Below are 15,404 nucleotides of genomic sequence, written 5' to 3'. Positions count from 1 at the left end.
ATTAAGTATTTAATATCTGTGTTTTTATGGGAATATGGATCTTTCAGATCAATTTGAGAAGTAATTTTGATCATATTTCACATTTTATCATATCATGTAGAGCGCGGAGCTGGTCTTGGTCTTGTCTCGGTCTCGGGTCAGGTGGTCTTGACTACAACACTGGTGTTGTTTATCCAGGAATGTCCTTCAGCTCCATGGATACAGGAGGGGTGAGGAGGGAAGAGCGTTGTGTTTACATATCTTCAAGAAGATTAGAAATATGCAGCCCTTCCAAGGCCACACAGGGGAAGCCAATTCAGAAACAGAATGTCTGAGGTCGGGAAGATTATAAATTTCAATCTTCCCTAAAGTTTCTCCGATGCATCTCAGTTCCCAATCATCCAAATTAGTTTGGTTGTTCCACTGAGTCGAAACCAGCAGCTTCTCCAAGATCGATTCCATCCGGTTAGTGAGTTTTAGAGTCCTGGTCTCTGTCCACCAACACTCTGAGTGTTTGCTACTTCGGCCAAGTCCGTCACAAATGTGTCGATAATCCAGGAATCCAGAAGCTCCAAACAGCAGGAATCCTGTCATCATGAATAAATCCAGGGTGAATCCCTCCGGGTGTCCCCGCAGGACAAGAGGCTCCTGTGTCCAGACTTCTCGTCGAAAATTTGATCAATTGCATTGAGAGATCGGATGACCAGATCAATAATTTGTAGATTTGGAGGATGTGCAAAGAAAGGCTCCAAAAATATAGAAAAAGAGAAAAAGATGAGAGAAACAGAGCAAGCAGGGCAGGAATGGGCAGGGAGGGAGCAGAGGGCCAGGCGTCCGCCTTCATGGGGAGCAAGAGAGACAAAAAAAACAAACCTAGTCGTTTGGCATATTTTTCTGAAATTTACGGAGTCCTCCTGGGGACTTGGGGAATTTTTTTTGTTTTGCGTTCCCTTGAAAAAACTTTAACGTTCTCTGTTAGCTTTTGTTACGGGGCCATCATACTCTCTGCTATAAGGTTTTTCTATATATGTTATTGTCTTCTTGTGAAATATCTTAAGTTTTATATATTTTTCTTAAGGAGAAAGATGCACCACAACCCTATGATATAAACATAAACTTTCCGTAAGTAGGAAAGAAATAAAAATACATTCACACTTGGACTATTTCTGGGTTATTGTCGGGGTTATGAGTCATCTGACGTTTTGATTGTGTCTCTTTTGTGTTGGTCTGAATGGTTTAAAGGGCCGTTTTCATGTGCAGTTTCATCTCAAGCTTAACAGACATAAACATGCGGTGAATAAATCAACTTTCAATCAGTTTTTTGCACCAAAGACTTAAAAATAAACACTAAGGCTCTTTAAATGTGTATATATTTGAAATTCTAAATTGACATTTGTGACTGTATACAAAATAGACCAGCAAATATTGCAGTAAACGTATTGCTAGGGAATGCAAAAGAAGCATTTCCCATGCCCCCCAGAAGGTTCTAGAAATTAACTGCAATGGCTTAATTTGTATTTTGCTAATATTTTTCTTTTTCATCTTTATGATTGCTATTACTAGTTTTAAAATCACTATAAAATATATCACATGTAATTAAAGGTAAACCTTTCAGTCTTCTTTATTATAAAAACCCAGTTTAGAATAAAGTTTGTTCTGCTTTCCTAGGAGCATTTGCCTCTCTCAATATGGCGGCGGCTCTGCCGTACAGGTTCTGATGGTCGCATGGACTGTAAGTTAGCTAGCCGCTTTTTCACTGCTTCGCCCCACGTGTTCAGTTTTTGCCGCCACGACTTTCTCAGAAACCGAGTGACCCACATATCCCTCCGCGGTAGTTCCACTGCACGGCCGTTTCAACGCACTTGGCGCTAAATATCGGCTTCTGCGCCTGAACTTTATCCACAAAGGGGGCCGCTGCGGTTATTTAGGCGGCACTTTGGTTCACCACTAGCAGATTTTTTGCTATTTTGTGAGTTTTCGCGGGTTTTTCATTCGTGGCGGAAGGATACCGTAGGGCCGGTACATATAGCCGTTTTCGAGCCACACCCACAGTGTTGTGCTGCTGCAGCGTAGGAGGAGACGTGGGCCCTCTGTGGGACACGCTGGACACAGGACCGGACACTCGCGGACTTCCACACAATGCTGCCGTGTTCCAACTTTCATTTTACACGCAGAAAGTTTCATTTAAGCAGAAACATTTAAGAGCACGACCACTCCGCGTGGATTTTATTGGATAATTTCAATTTTCCCCGTTTTCTTCATTGAGAATTCCTGCTTTTAACTGCGGACGGTAAGATTCTGCATGCGTCTTTAACAGTTTCTGTGGGTTTAAAGCACGCTGCATGCGGTGCGTGGGACCCGTGGCTGCGTGGCTGCGTGGCTGCAGCTCCCGGTGGGTGGAAGCCGGTGTCACGTGCGGCTCCGCAGAGGCTCGTCAGCGTTTAAATGCCCCGCCGCTGATGCTTCATTCACAAAGACTTTAAAGGGAAACTAATATTTTCATGACAACCAGTTGTTAGTTTTATTACAAGTTTTTATCAGTTTTTTCTAAGTGCAGAAAATAGTTTTTATATTTTTGCTCCGCAATAAAAACTGAAGTTGAGCAAAAACAGTTTTTTGTTGAGTTTTTTGGTAATTTTGATAAAAATGGAGTGAGTGAGCTGAGCGGGCAGCTTTAACGGCCCACGCCGCTGCTGCTTTGTTCCGCACCGGTTCCGACCCAGCGGGAAGCCCACTCCACGCTCAGGACCTGTAGAACTGGTTTGGGTCCGCAGGGTTCGGTCTCACAGAACCGGAACCGTTAGTCTCTTTGTTTTTGTTCTTTTGGTTTTGTTGGTTTAAAGTTTCGGGGGAAAAACCAAAGTTTTTGCCCCAACTGTTCTGTGACGTCATGGTGTGTAGAGAGGGGGGCGCTGGGAGTAAAGGGGCGTGGCCAGCGTGATGTAAACAGGTATAAGAAGCGCAGATGGTCCTGGGGGGGTTTCAGTAGGAGACAGCGGCTGGACTTTAACTAGGCCGGCTCTATTTTCTGGATTTTCTTCTCAGGCTTCGGGACCCAACATGTTGACCAGTTTGTCTCAGGAATGGCTGAGCAAGGAGCCGTTCATGTTTGAGGACATGCAGAGCCTGATGGACTACCCCCCCACGCCGCCGCGCTCCCCCCCCCCGCCGCCGCGCTCCCCCTCCCTGAAGCCGGGTCAGGCCAAGCAGCTGTCCAAGGAGGACCAGCTCAGCTTCATGTCCGACATCCTGCTGGAGGACCAGGACCTGCTCAACTGGAACTGCGACCTGTTTGGCTCCGTCGAGCGCGACGGCGACCTCCGGACGCCCCCGGACGACGCGGCCGACGACCCCCTGTGGCTCTGCATTTCGGAGAAGCTGGATGAGAAGCTGCTGGTGCTGGGCTCCAGCCCGCTGCTGTCCGACATCGACACCAACATCTTCGAGGACCTGGTGGGCTCCACGCTGGACTGCCTGGACACGCTGGCCGCCGCGCCAGAGCCGCGCCAGGCGCCGGAGCAGGTCGCCTCAGAGGTCACGTCAGACTACGGCTCGGCCGGCGGAGAGACCTCCACGCCCTCCAGCGACTCCGGTGAGTCCGGCCGCCCTCCTGTGTCCCGGCTGCGAGCTGCACGTCTCACGGCCTTCAGTCTGGTTCACAAAGCTTCGCCTGAAATAAACTAACCTTAAAGTAACTTTTCTGCAAGACACAGGAGCTTCTTTTGTCATTTATTCTTGAATAGTGATTAAAATATTTTTTTCACTCTGGAGAAATTAACCCCAAAGTTATAAGTGTAAAAATCTGGCAGTGGATCTAGAAGTTACTTGTTATTACACTTTAAATGACAAAACTAAGATACAAGAAACTAAACAAAAATACTTAGTTTTTGTTTCTACAGAAATGATTAGCTGGTTGCTCACTGCAGCAGGTTAAATCATTTGTGGTTCTGTCTGACTTTAAACTTATTACATATCAGAATAACATCAGCTGCTCGTTATGAATGAGGGTCTCAGCCAGTCAGTGAAAACTGCACTTGTTATAACATGCCTAACCCACAGGGGGCAGTGCAGCGCAAAGCTGAACCTGGTCAGCCAATCGGATTGCTTCAAAACAACCAGGACTTCCTGTTGGGAATGAAACATGGTGCCAGAAGGTCAATTAAGTAAACTATTTCAGTAATCGATTAACTGGATAAAGACCAATTCCTGGAAAAAATGTTGTCAGAAAACTAATTAAGCCAAAACTACACAAAGTAAACATTTTGTATTTATAAAAAAAACTAACTTGTGTAAATCTGATTTGGTAAAAACTCGGAGGCAGTTTTAGCTTCACCTGGTTAAAATTCAAAGCAACGCTATGATTTTATTGTATTTAGGAAATAAAATGTTTTTCTTTTTTAAAAAAGGTTTAAATAAAAAAATCTGTAGTTGCAACAAGATGATGTAAATACTGCTGCATTATCTCCATAAACAAGATTTAATCTCCACTTTGATCAGTTTTTTGTTTTTCTGAAACTTTGTGAATGAAATGTTAGCTAACAGCGGTTGGCGCTAACGTTTGTCCTCTGCTCCGTTTCCCCACAGAAGAAGAAATCGATGTGGAGTCGCTGGAGTCCGTGGGCTCGTCCAGCCCGTCGCCGGCCGGCCGCCGCCTCAACCCGGAGGAGGAGCAGCGCGCCATCCAGCTGCAGCACAACTACGCCGCGCCGTGCCCCGCCTCGCCGCCGCCGTCCACTCACAAGCGTTGGCGATGCGCCGACGGCTCGTCGCGGCCGCATCACGCCACCCGCAGCTCCGCCTCGCCCCCTTCCTCCTCCTCTTCCAGAAGCTCGTCGGACGACGAGGAGGAACGGCGACGGACTCACAACGTCATGGAGCGGCAGCGGCGCAACGAGCTGAAAAACTGCTTCCTGCGCCTGCGGGACAGGGTGCCGGAGCTGTCGCACAACGACAAGGCGTCCAAGGTGGTGATCCTGAAGAAGGCGCGGGACTGCATCTACGGCCTGGAGGCCGAGAGCCTGCGGCTGCGGGCGCGCAGGGACCGGCTGCGCGCCAAGCAGGAGGAGCTGAAGGCCCGGCTGGAGCAGCTGCGCAGATAATGCAGCAGCCGGGGGGGAGGGGGGCTGCAGCGCCGCAGACTGAGACACACAGACAGAAACTGTCGCTTCCCTCCCTTTCCCTCCTTTCACCCTCCGGACGCCACCTGGAGCTCGGCCTGAATGTTTCAGGAGGTCTCTTCAGTCGGGCCGGTTCCAGCCAAACCCAGTGGCTGCAGAATCAAACTCAGCGTTTGTCAAACTGGACGGCCAGGTTCCCCTTTATGATGGAAAAGACGTTTTATACGCAGAGGTCTTCCTCGTCAGGTTTTATTGGCTTCAGCAGGTTCTAGTTGGTTCGTCCTGAAGATCCAGTTAATTTAAACTAGTTGCCTTCTTTGTCATGAACTGTTCAGTTAAAGGATGTTGAGCTGCAGGCGGGTGTTAACCACAAGGCAGGGATTTTAGTTTCTTTTGTTCCTCTACAGAAACGTTCACACTCCTACCTCCACCTGGCTGCAGTTGGGTCTTTCCTTTTATTGTACATATTTGTAAAAGTTTTTTATTGAAAATAAATTATTTTGGTAGTTTTGAATATTTGGAGACAACGCACCTTCTTCCATATGAAAATAAAATCAAATATCAGATTTGGAAACTTTGTTTTTTGGTTTTTGACTTGCTGAATGTAGTGTGTGTGTGTGTGGATATAATTTATAGCCCTGGAATTTGAGTATTTCAGCATCTGGTCATAAATATTGTAAATAAATATCCTTTTGTTCCACATTGGAGACGTTCAGGCGAACATCAACACATCTGGAGTCAAAAGGTTCATAGAAACATTTTAATGCTTTACAGTCGTGGGAAAACCTACAAAATACTGCATTTATCAAAATGGCACCCTGAAGTTTATACCTTTAAAAAAATGAGCTATTTGTAGCTAACGCACATTAGCTATAATCAGTGATGCATAGTTACTTAGAAAAACTAACCAGGTTGCTGATTACTTCCAGCAGCTGCTGACTGTAACGCTCCACCTGTGAAAATGACATTAAGCTTTGCCGATTTTTAATTGCAAGTCATTTTAAAATGGTAACAATGTGTCTCCACTTATAAGACTAAACTGAAAAAGCTTTAGTAATTTGTGTTCCAGTATCGTCTGGAAATCTAGAAGCAGGATTTTATCCCCCCCCTCCTGCCCCGGCCCCCAGGTTCTGCGTTACGGCCCTGTGTTCGCTGCCGCAGCGCAGCTCCTCAGCTGGCTGCAAGGATTTGTGACACTTAACAATTATAATGGCGTTTAGTCTTGAAACTTTACGGACTCGTTCATTTATGGCTGTTTTCATGTTTTGGTCTCGATGTCTGCAGTTTGTTGCAGCGCGAAGCTCGACGTCATTCAGAGGTAATATTTTAACATGACATGAATAAAGACACAGCAGGAAGTGATGGACAGGGAGAGTCTGACCACAACCAACAGAATAATTCTGGGCTTTATTACGTGTCTCTGCTTATTTGCAAACCCAAATAAGTAACTTCACTAAGTGTGTTGAACACATTATAGCCATAATGTAGCAGCTCTGCAGTTTATAGAAGATAAAACCTGCAGAAACATGGAGTTTATGAGCATTTAGAGTCTGAAATGGGACCAAACCGCCCAATCAGAGCCTCCCTGATTGTAAACAATCTGATTACTGATCTGGTCAGGGTTGGTTAGTTAGAGTTGGTTAGTTAGAGTTGGTTAGTTAGGGTTGGTTAGTTCAGACTTGGTTAGTTAGGCTTGGTTAGTTCAGGGTTAGTTAGGATTGGTTAGTTAGTGTTGGTTAGTTCAGGGTTGGTTAGTTAGAGTTGGTTAGTTATGCTTGGTTAGTTAGGCGTGGTTAGTTAGGCTTGGTTAGTTAGGCTTGGTTAGTTCAGGGTTGGTTAGTTATGCTTGGTTAGTTAGGGTTGGTTAGTTCAGGGTTAGTTAGAGTTGGTTAGTTAGGCTTGGTTAGTTCAGGGTTAGTTTTCAAAGCGTATGCAGTCTGAACATCGCATTTCGTCCAATCCGCCTCATGATTCAGCAGCAGCCAGACGGTGAATCTAACGAAGTGATGAAAACAGACAATCCGAGTCAGTGAACGCATCACGTCCCAAACCCATCACTCTTGGTGCGTCATCCAAACAGAACCGATCTTTTGCGACCGTTGGACAGACGGACCCCGGGTTTGGGAGTGAAGCAGCTCGGACCGTGGAACCCGGTTGGAGCCGCTCAGAGACTCGACACTTGATTCAAACTGAAGCTAACCTGCCAGGAGGATCATTTTGAACGAAAGATCAAAACCACACAAAACCTGGATGGTGGGAAAGGCGGTTCATGGCATAAAGTGGTATGTGGATGGTTCGGATGGAAATGGAGATAAGTATTGAAGAAGAAGGGGAATGTGAAGGCTGGACGCCAGCGGGAAGAGGGAGATTTCATTTAGATGATGAAAGGAAGTCGGAGAAAGTCAAGGAAGTAAACGGATCTAGAAGGAAGCAGTTCAGAGGAGGAGAGGGGAGTTAGGAGAAAAGTAGTGAATGAGAAATTTAAAGTAATTCTGAAACGTAAGAATGAGGAAGGGCAGGAGAAAATCAGCCCAATGTCAAAAGAAATGAAGAAGAAAATAGGAAACGTTGAAATGGTAAAAATCTTGAGTCTGTTGATAGAATGTAACGATAAAGAGCAAAAGAATAAAGCCTTCAAAGTGGACAATAAAAGAGAAGTGCTGGAGAAAAACATGTTGGGAGAAAATAAAAGAATTAGAGGGGTGAAATATGGGATCCTCTAGAGGAGGATCTGGAAAAACATAAGAAAAATATAGTTGGAGCAAAAGAGGCTAATATGAAAAGGCTGTTAAAAGCTGTGGATGGTGAGAGGGTGAGGAATATGTCAATCCTAGTGGAGTATGAAGGTAAAGAGCTGCCAATGGATATAAAAATAGGATATATAAGTTTCCAGGTCAGACCTTCTGCACCTCCACCACTTCGGTGTTATAAATGCCACATGGACACATTGCGGCAGTTTGTAAAGGAAAGCAGAGATTTCCAAAATGTGGGGAAGATCATGAAGTTGAGGAATGTAAGGAAGATGTAGAGGAGAAATGTTGTAACTGTGGGGAACCAGAGGGTGACGTACGGAGGATGTGAGGTAAGGAAGAAGTTGTGCAGATTAAAACATCTAAAAATATAAGCTACACTGAAGCTGTAAAAATGTGAAGAACAGGAAAAAAGAGAAGTTGAACAAATGGGGAGTCAAACATACAGCAATCTAAAATACTACCAGAAGATAAGGTCACTTATTCAGAGGAAAACCTGGTTTCATTCATAGCTCGTTATCAACTGTACTGATCAAGATGAGCACAAAACCGAGAAGATTAAAATAATAGTGAGAGGAGCTGAAAAGTTTAAGGAAGATACATGGAAATAAATAAAAAGCTAGAGGTGGATAAGAAGTCGGGACCAGCAAGTGAAAGTAGTTTCTGTTAATGCTGCAATGAAACGTAGGAGCCTGTTAGCCAATGGTCAGGAATTTAAAGCTTATATTGACGAGCTTGAAGTCCAACCAGGTATAATTTGTGTTCAGGAAACTTGATTAAAACTAACATTAGATTTTGTGATTAGAGGATATGTTAGTATAAGAAGAGATGGAGGAGGAATATTTATAAAATGAGGGATACAATATCAGGTTTTAGGGAAAGAACTAGAATTTATAGTAATTGAGTTTAGGGTGCAGGAAAGTAAAGTTAAAATAATAAATTTCTAAAATCCATGTAAATCATTATCGGCTGAAGTAATGGAGGAATTATTAGATCATTTGGAGGAGAAAGTAATTTGGTGAGGCGGTTTCAATGCAAAACGTAGTAATGATGAAAATGGACAGGTTATAGAAGGAGTGATGGAAACAAAAAACTGAGTTTTATTAATGATGAAGGGCACAAGAACCAATATAAGAACAGGGATGGAATCAACTATTGATCTATCAATAGTATCTACTGATATCGCTGGTGTCTGAGTGGTCGGTTGATAAAGACACTACAGGAGGAAGTGACCATTATCCTGTAATTATAAGGGTAGGAATTATTGGAAATGAGTTTAAAAATAGGGGAAAGATTGAACTTTAATAAGCAGATTGGAGTAAGTTTAGATATTTGAGTGAAATATATTTAGAAAAGGTGGATTTGAATATGAAGTCAGGGAATAATAATGATAAGGAAAAGGTGCCCTGGTGCAAGGAAGCAATTAAATTAAGAAATAAAACAGTGAAGGTATTAAAACTTAACCCAATTTATATGAACTTAATTGATTATAAAAGGAAGCAAGCAGTAGTTAGGAGGACTATAAAGAAAGCTAAGAGAGACTATTGGAGGAAATGTGTAATACAATAGGGAGAGATACAAGAATTGAGAAGATTTGGAAAGTAATTTAAAAAATGAATGGAATTAAAGTTTGATTATCCTGCATTAAAAGTAAATAATGTTGATATAATTAGAGATGAGGATAAAGCTGAGGTATAGTACAGATAACATTAGCAAAGAGGGAAATAAAGGAAGAGAAAATACTGTCCTTAAGTATGAAAATGTAATACAGAGTGACGAAGAGGTAAATCATCGTTTGAATGTTGAATTTACCAAAGTGGAATTAAATTGTGCCCTTAAAAAGACCAAAAATACGGCGCCAGGTAATTTGGTATAGAATGAAAAGTCAACTAAGTGATAAATCAAAAGTTATAATATTAAAACTATTTAATAAAATCTGGGAAAATGACCAGAGTTATGGAAGGAATCTATTATAGTACCGATATAATAGTAGTATTATAGCTAAACCAGAAAGTTATAGGCCAATAGCATTAACTTCAAACTTATGTAAAATAATGGAAAAATGATGAATAATAATGTGTTTAAATAAAAAGGGATGTGTTTCTAATGATCAAAGTGGTTTTCGTAAAGGGAGGAGCACTAATGACCCGTTATGTCTAAAGCAGGAAGCTAGAAGAGCTCAAGTACACAAAGTGCAGTGGCTGCATTTATTTTTCGATATAGAAAATATGATATGATGTGGGTAGAGGGGTTATTAATTAAATTACACAAATTGGGGATTAAATGAAAAATATTTGAATGGATTAAAGACTTTCTAACAAACAGGAAATTACAGGTAAAAATTGGAGAAGTAGTTTCAGGTAAATAGTGGAAAATGGAGCGCCACAGGGTAGTGTCATAAGTCCTTTACTGTTTTCTGTGATGATTAATGACATATTTAAACATATTGGATATGGGATGCTCACTCTACGCAGATGATGGAGAAATATGGAAAAGAGGGAAGAATATGGAGTTTATAGGGAAAAACTACAAAAGGTCATTGTTGATATAGAGCTGTGGGCTCTGAAATGGGGATTTAAATTCTCAGTGGATAAAACGAAAGTAATTGTTTTTCCTCAAAAAAACAACAACAAGGTAATAGAATTAAAGTTATATAATCAAAAAATTGAACAGGTAAAGAGTATAAAATTTCTGGGGTTTGATGAGAAATGAAGGTGGAGTATCCACATCCAAAAGATAAATGTAAGAAAAGTGAATATATTAAGATGTTTGGCTGGTAATGACTGGGGGGCCGACAGACGAGCGTTAGATTAATACAGGGACGATGAGACCGGACCTTTTGGATGTTTAGTTTACAGGTCAGCAGCTAAAACTCATAAATTAGACAGTATTCAACACCAGGCATTAAGATTATGTACGGGAGCTTTCAAAACGCCAACAACAGCATTAGACGTAGAAATGCCACTAGATCTGAGGAGATCTGAATTATTATTATTAATTATTGGTTACATTTGATGGGGCATAAATGTGAACATCCAACCTGGGAAATTTTAAAATCATGCTGGGAAAAGGAAAAGAAAGAGATGAGAAGTTATGGATGGAAAATTGGAAAAGACGTTAAGGAATTTAAAATGGAAACTTTAGAAATGAGTCAAACAGACCCAATATCAGTTATTCCACCCTGGATGCTGCCAGTCGATTGGTCCTTAATGGTCAAGAAACAAGACAAATCTAATGGTATAGATAGATACTCAGTGCAATCACATTTAAATGATTACTGTAGTTATGTCCACATTTATACAGATGCATCAAAAGTTGACGGAAAAATAGGAATAGCATGAACAATTCCAGAATTCAATTTGAATATAGGGAAGCGACTTACGGATGGATTATCAATCTATACAGGAGAAATGTGAGCTATTCTATTGGCTTTATGGGTTGAGGAGGTAAAACCAGTGCAAGCAATAATTTGCTCTGATTCAAGCTCGGCTTTAACAAGCTTAAAATATTATAATACGGATTGTGGGAGAGACATATTATTAGAAATATATCATGATTACAAAATATGGGGTTAGTAGTTACATGTGTGGGTTCCAGCACATTTAGGGTGGTAGGAAACGAGAAAGCCGATAAAATGGCAAAGAAGGCAATTCATAGTCCCATCAGTTTTACAGTTAAGACAAATAAGTCTGAAGGGAAAAGTAAAGCTAAAGAACAGCTGATGGTGGGATGAAGGGGAAACAGGAAGATGGTTTATAACATCCAGAAGGTTGTAGGGAGGAAAAGGAAGAAGAAACAGGAAGGAGGATAGAATAACAACAAGATTAAGGTTTGGTCACACAGGGCTTAATTATTCACTTTTCAATGTCCAGAAGCATAAAACTGGAAAGTGTGAGTATTGTGAAAAGTTTGAAACAATAGAGCATGTTTTTTTAGAGTGTTATAAACATGAAGATAGAAGATATGTGTTGAGAATGTGAAGAGATTAAAGAAAGGTTCAATTTAACAGAATTTTTGAGGAGAGAATTGGGAAGCAAACATTCAAATAATTATTCGATTTCTTAAAAAAACAAGGTTATTTCATAGAATTTGATTAGGGCAGGATGGTAGAGAATGTGTTAAGAAGAACAAAGAATAAAAAACTATATGCAATGAGGGTAATATAAGTATGTATGTGTGAGTGTTGGATTAGTCAGAAGCATAAAGTAGGTTATGTATGAAGTGACAGGTTATCACGAGCCACAACACTCCATACCAGCAAGTGGCGCTAATGCTACTGAACGTCTGTTGCCAACCGCCAATAAAAACCAAGAAGAAGAAGAAGAACCGGGTCAGAAGTTGCGACCGATGTTCCGCTAAAGGCCACCGATGTTAGCTGGGCTTTTCGTTTATCTGCTGACCATCTGCTGACCATGCTGTTGCTCAACAACTTTAAAATCTATCCCAGAGACGGCGGCCATCTTTACTACCGTAAACGGAGCGCTGCTGGGGGAAGGTTACGTTTTTCTTCTGCGCATGCGGGTCGCTTTGGGTCGTAAACCGAGGCGGTCGGGTTTGTAGCAAGAATTACGCTGTGCGAAGGTAGCAGCTGCTGGGAGGAAGGACATTAGATGAAGCGCTTCAGTTGACCTCGGATGCAGCATTGAAGCAGCTCCAGTTTGACATCATGCATGGACACGCTGTCCAACACCAGTCAGTCCTTGCTGTCCAACACCAGTCAGTCCTTGCTGTCCAACACCAGTCAGTCCTTGCTGTCCAACACCAGTCAGTCCTTGCTGNCCAACACCAGTCAGTCCTTGCTGTCCAACACCAGTCAGTCCTTGCTGTCCAACACCAGTCAGTCCTTGCTGTCCAACACCAGTCAGTCCTTGCTGCCTGGTCACACCTGGAGCTGCGCACTTGGCCGTACAGGTGTGTCAGCACAATGACAAGGTGGAAAGGAAGCAGCGACTCATCGAGCTGAGACAGGTGAGGCCCATTCCATAGAGGGAAGCTGCTGTTCTTCCCAGGCAGAAGAGAAACGGTTAACTCCATCTCAGTTAGCATGCTAATGCCTGGTTCCCCTGGCAACCTGAGACACCCTTGACACATGATGAAAAACTTTATCTCTGGGTTTGCTCTCTCCAATTCACTTAACAAAATGTCAGAAATGGGGAAATCTCACAAAACCTCTGGAGACCAAACGGGACTTCAGAGTAAACCAACATGGCCGACCAGGAAGGATCGAGCAGCAGATGGTTGACTTTCTGCTGCGTCATGGCCGCCATTTTGTCTCCCTCTGTGTTTCTACGTGGCTTTCTGATTGGCTACACGTCACATTTAACACTGCAAAAACACATTTTTACAAAGTATTTTTGGTTTTAGTGCAGATATGTTAATACACTTGAAATAAGACAAAACTAACTTACAAATAACTTTGTAAGTTATTGTAAGTTATTATATATAAAGTCCACTGGCAGATTATTTCACTTGTAACGACATTTTTCAACATTATAAGTGAAATAATCTGAAATGCGTTTCATTTATATTAAGGAATCATTTACTGAAAACATACGCACATATTTTGCTGAAAAGTTGCCTATGACTTAGATTTGTCATACTTACATATTTGCATTAAAAACTAGACAAAAAAGATACTTGATACAATTGTGTGTTTTTGCAGTGAACGGGCTGCGTTCTAGTTTGTCATTGGATAATGACGCACTGCGATATCGGGCCAAGATAACCGCACATGTTGAATATCCCCGATTTAAGACCGTCTGGATCACTCTGAACAGGAAGACCTGAGATTATCAGTCATCCTGATCATCTCTCCTGAAGGGGAGACCAACATTGGAATAAAAATCTGGATGTTTGAACTAGGCCAGGAGTGGCTAAAGTGTGGCTCAGGTGCCATTTGCTCATGAAATTATTTTGTTCACAAGTCAAGAATGGTAAAAATTTGTCCAACAAAATAGAAAACAATTGACGACTCAAAAAAAATTGAACTAGTCTGTTTTTATTAAGGCAACAGTTCAAAGCCTTTCTTATCTTTTGGACTTTTAATAACAGGTTTCATTAAGAATTGGTTTATTGTTACGCAAGTAAACTAAGCAAAAAATCACAATAAAGTTTGAATGTTTTATTTAATGACTTTTGTAACCTTTAGATTTGGATCGACTCCCCAGAGCGAGTAAAATGCAGGGAATCCTTGACTGTATGGCAAACGCTTGCATGCAGCACACTTGGATTAAACTCGACACGAAGCAGAATATTTTGATTAAACCAAGTCATCTCCCTCCTCCGAACTCATCCGAACTCCTTATCGCTCCTCCACTCCCAGGTAATGGAGATGTGCAAACTTTCTCCTGGGTTCAAAGTGTGAGGAATGACTCCTGTAAATGAATCTTTATCTGCTCAGGAAGATATTGGGTGTTCAGAGGAGTCTGGTGCCGCGGCTGCATATCTGCATGTCCACAGTCCAGCCAACACACCTAAATCAGATAATCAGGTCGTGTGCATGAGGCACGATTTCATTTCATCCAGGTGTTTTCTTCAGATTAAATCAGTTTGAGCCAACGAAAAAGCTGGAAGTCAGATTGTTCCATGTTTGTTATTTAAAGTTACTGCACCTTTAAGAGTGCGTCAGGTGTGTAACTTACAGGTGTGTAGGTCAAGGTGTGGGCTGACGAGAGTCGGGTTACAGATAAAACTCGCATTAGGATTTTTTAATGAAAGGTCAGGCGGAGGATGAAGGTTTGCTACCAAGAACTGTCCACAACCTTCAGTCTGTTCATTTGCATTCATTCATTCAGCTGCACTGCAAAAACACAAAATCTTAACAAGTATTTCTGTTTAGTTTCTAGTGCAAATATCTTGTTAAACTTAAAATGAGACAAAACTAACTTCTGAGTAACTTAAAGGTAACTTTTCAGAAAGATAAAGGAGCTTGTTTTCAGAAAATAACCATGTTCATCTCACTGAGCAGGTCGAGTTCATAGAAGTTGGATTAAATACGTTAAACAAGAGCATTGATCACAACTGAAATCTGTGTGAAAGGTCCAAGTTCTGGTGATTCTGATTGTTTTCCTACATGTTGAAACTTGGGAGACTCGACCAGAAGCTCATTTTGGGGCTTTGCAGTGACGGGTCGCAATACGTCCTTGATTAGTCATCCCAAGACTTAGGCTGCCTTCACACTGCAGCCTGAAGTGACCCGATTCCCTCTTTGGACGCAATCCGACCTGTATCTGATCTTTTCACGACAGTCTGAACAGCACCGGTCAGAACACGGAGAACGCTGACGCTATTGCGCCCTCTACTGGGCAGTCGGGACGCTTTCAGGTCGTTTGCCCGTCAGACTGCAGGTCGCATTTATGTGGAGAGGTGAGCGGCCCGGAAAAAACAGACGGCGTTAACCCGACTCGGGTCAGTCTGTTTAGTTAAAGTCCGGTTGAGTTGGTGAGGTGTGAACGCTAATCGACCTCTGACCTCTGGTCCTCCAGAGTTTGGTCAAAGTGAACTCTGGTTGGTTTGAATGTGAACGCCAGGCGGACCAGAGACCGCTCCAAAAGCAGGA

General features: G+C 42.3%; 1 protein-coding gene and 1 long non-coding RNA gene across 2 annotated transcripts; both read left to right on the top strand.

Moving 5' to 3' along the window:
- Nucleotides 1-2,035: 2,035 nt before the first annotated feature.
- On the top strand, nt 2,036-5,670 carry mych (myelocytomatosis oncogene homolog). Its single transcript, XM_008408199.2, has 3 exons — nt 2,036-2,269; nt 3,025-3,571; nt 4,564-5,670. Exons 2-3 carry the CDS (start codon nt 3,040-3,042, stop codon nt 5,076-5,078), a joined length of 1,047 nt encoding a protein of 348 aa, XP_008406421.1. The 5' UTR covers nt 2,036-2,269; nt 3,025-3,039; the 3' UTR covers nt 5,079-5,670.
- A 6,787-nt stretch (nt 5,671-12,457) lies between these two features.
- Nucleotides 12,458-14,418, top strand: LOC103464232 (uncharacterized). The gene is made up of 2 exons (XR_533619.1): nt 12,458-12,814; nt 13,995-14,418. It is a non-coding gene; the product is annotated as an uncharacterized LOC103464232 (long non-coding RNA).
- Nucleotides 14,419-15,404: the final 986 nt, after the last annotated feature.

Source organism: Poecilia reticulata, linkage group LG5 (genome assembly GCF_000633615.1).
Source record: "Poecilia reticulata strain Guanapo linkage group LG5, Guppy_female_1.0+MT, whole genome shotgun sequence".
NCBI classification, from domain to species: domain Eukaryota; kingdom Metazoa; phylum Chordata; class Actinopteri; order Cyprinodontiformes; family Poeciliidae; genus Poecilia; species Poecilia reticulata.
The sequence above is the reverse complement of the archived record's forward strand: the minus strand, read 5'-3'. Positions and strand labels throughout refer to the sequence as shown.

Excerpts from the sequence above, each read along its gene's own strand:
- mych (XM_008408199.2), top strand. The coding sequence starts at position 3,040 with ATGTTGACCAGTTTGTCTCAGGAATGGCTGAGCAAGGAGCCGTTCATG. Across the intron at positions 3,572-4,563 it reads CACGCCCTCCAGCGACTCCG|AAGAAGAAATCGATGTGGAG; the intron begins GTGAGTCCGGCC and ends GTTTCCCCACAG.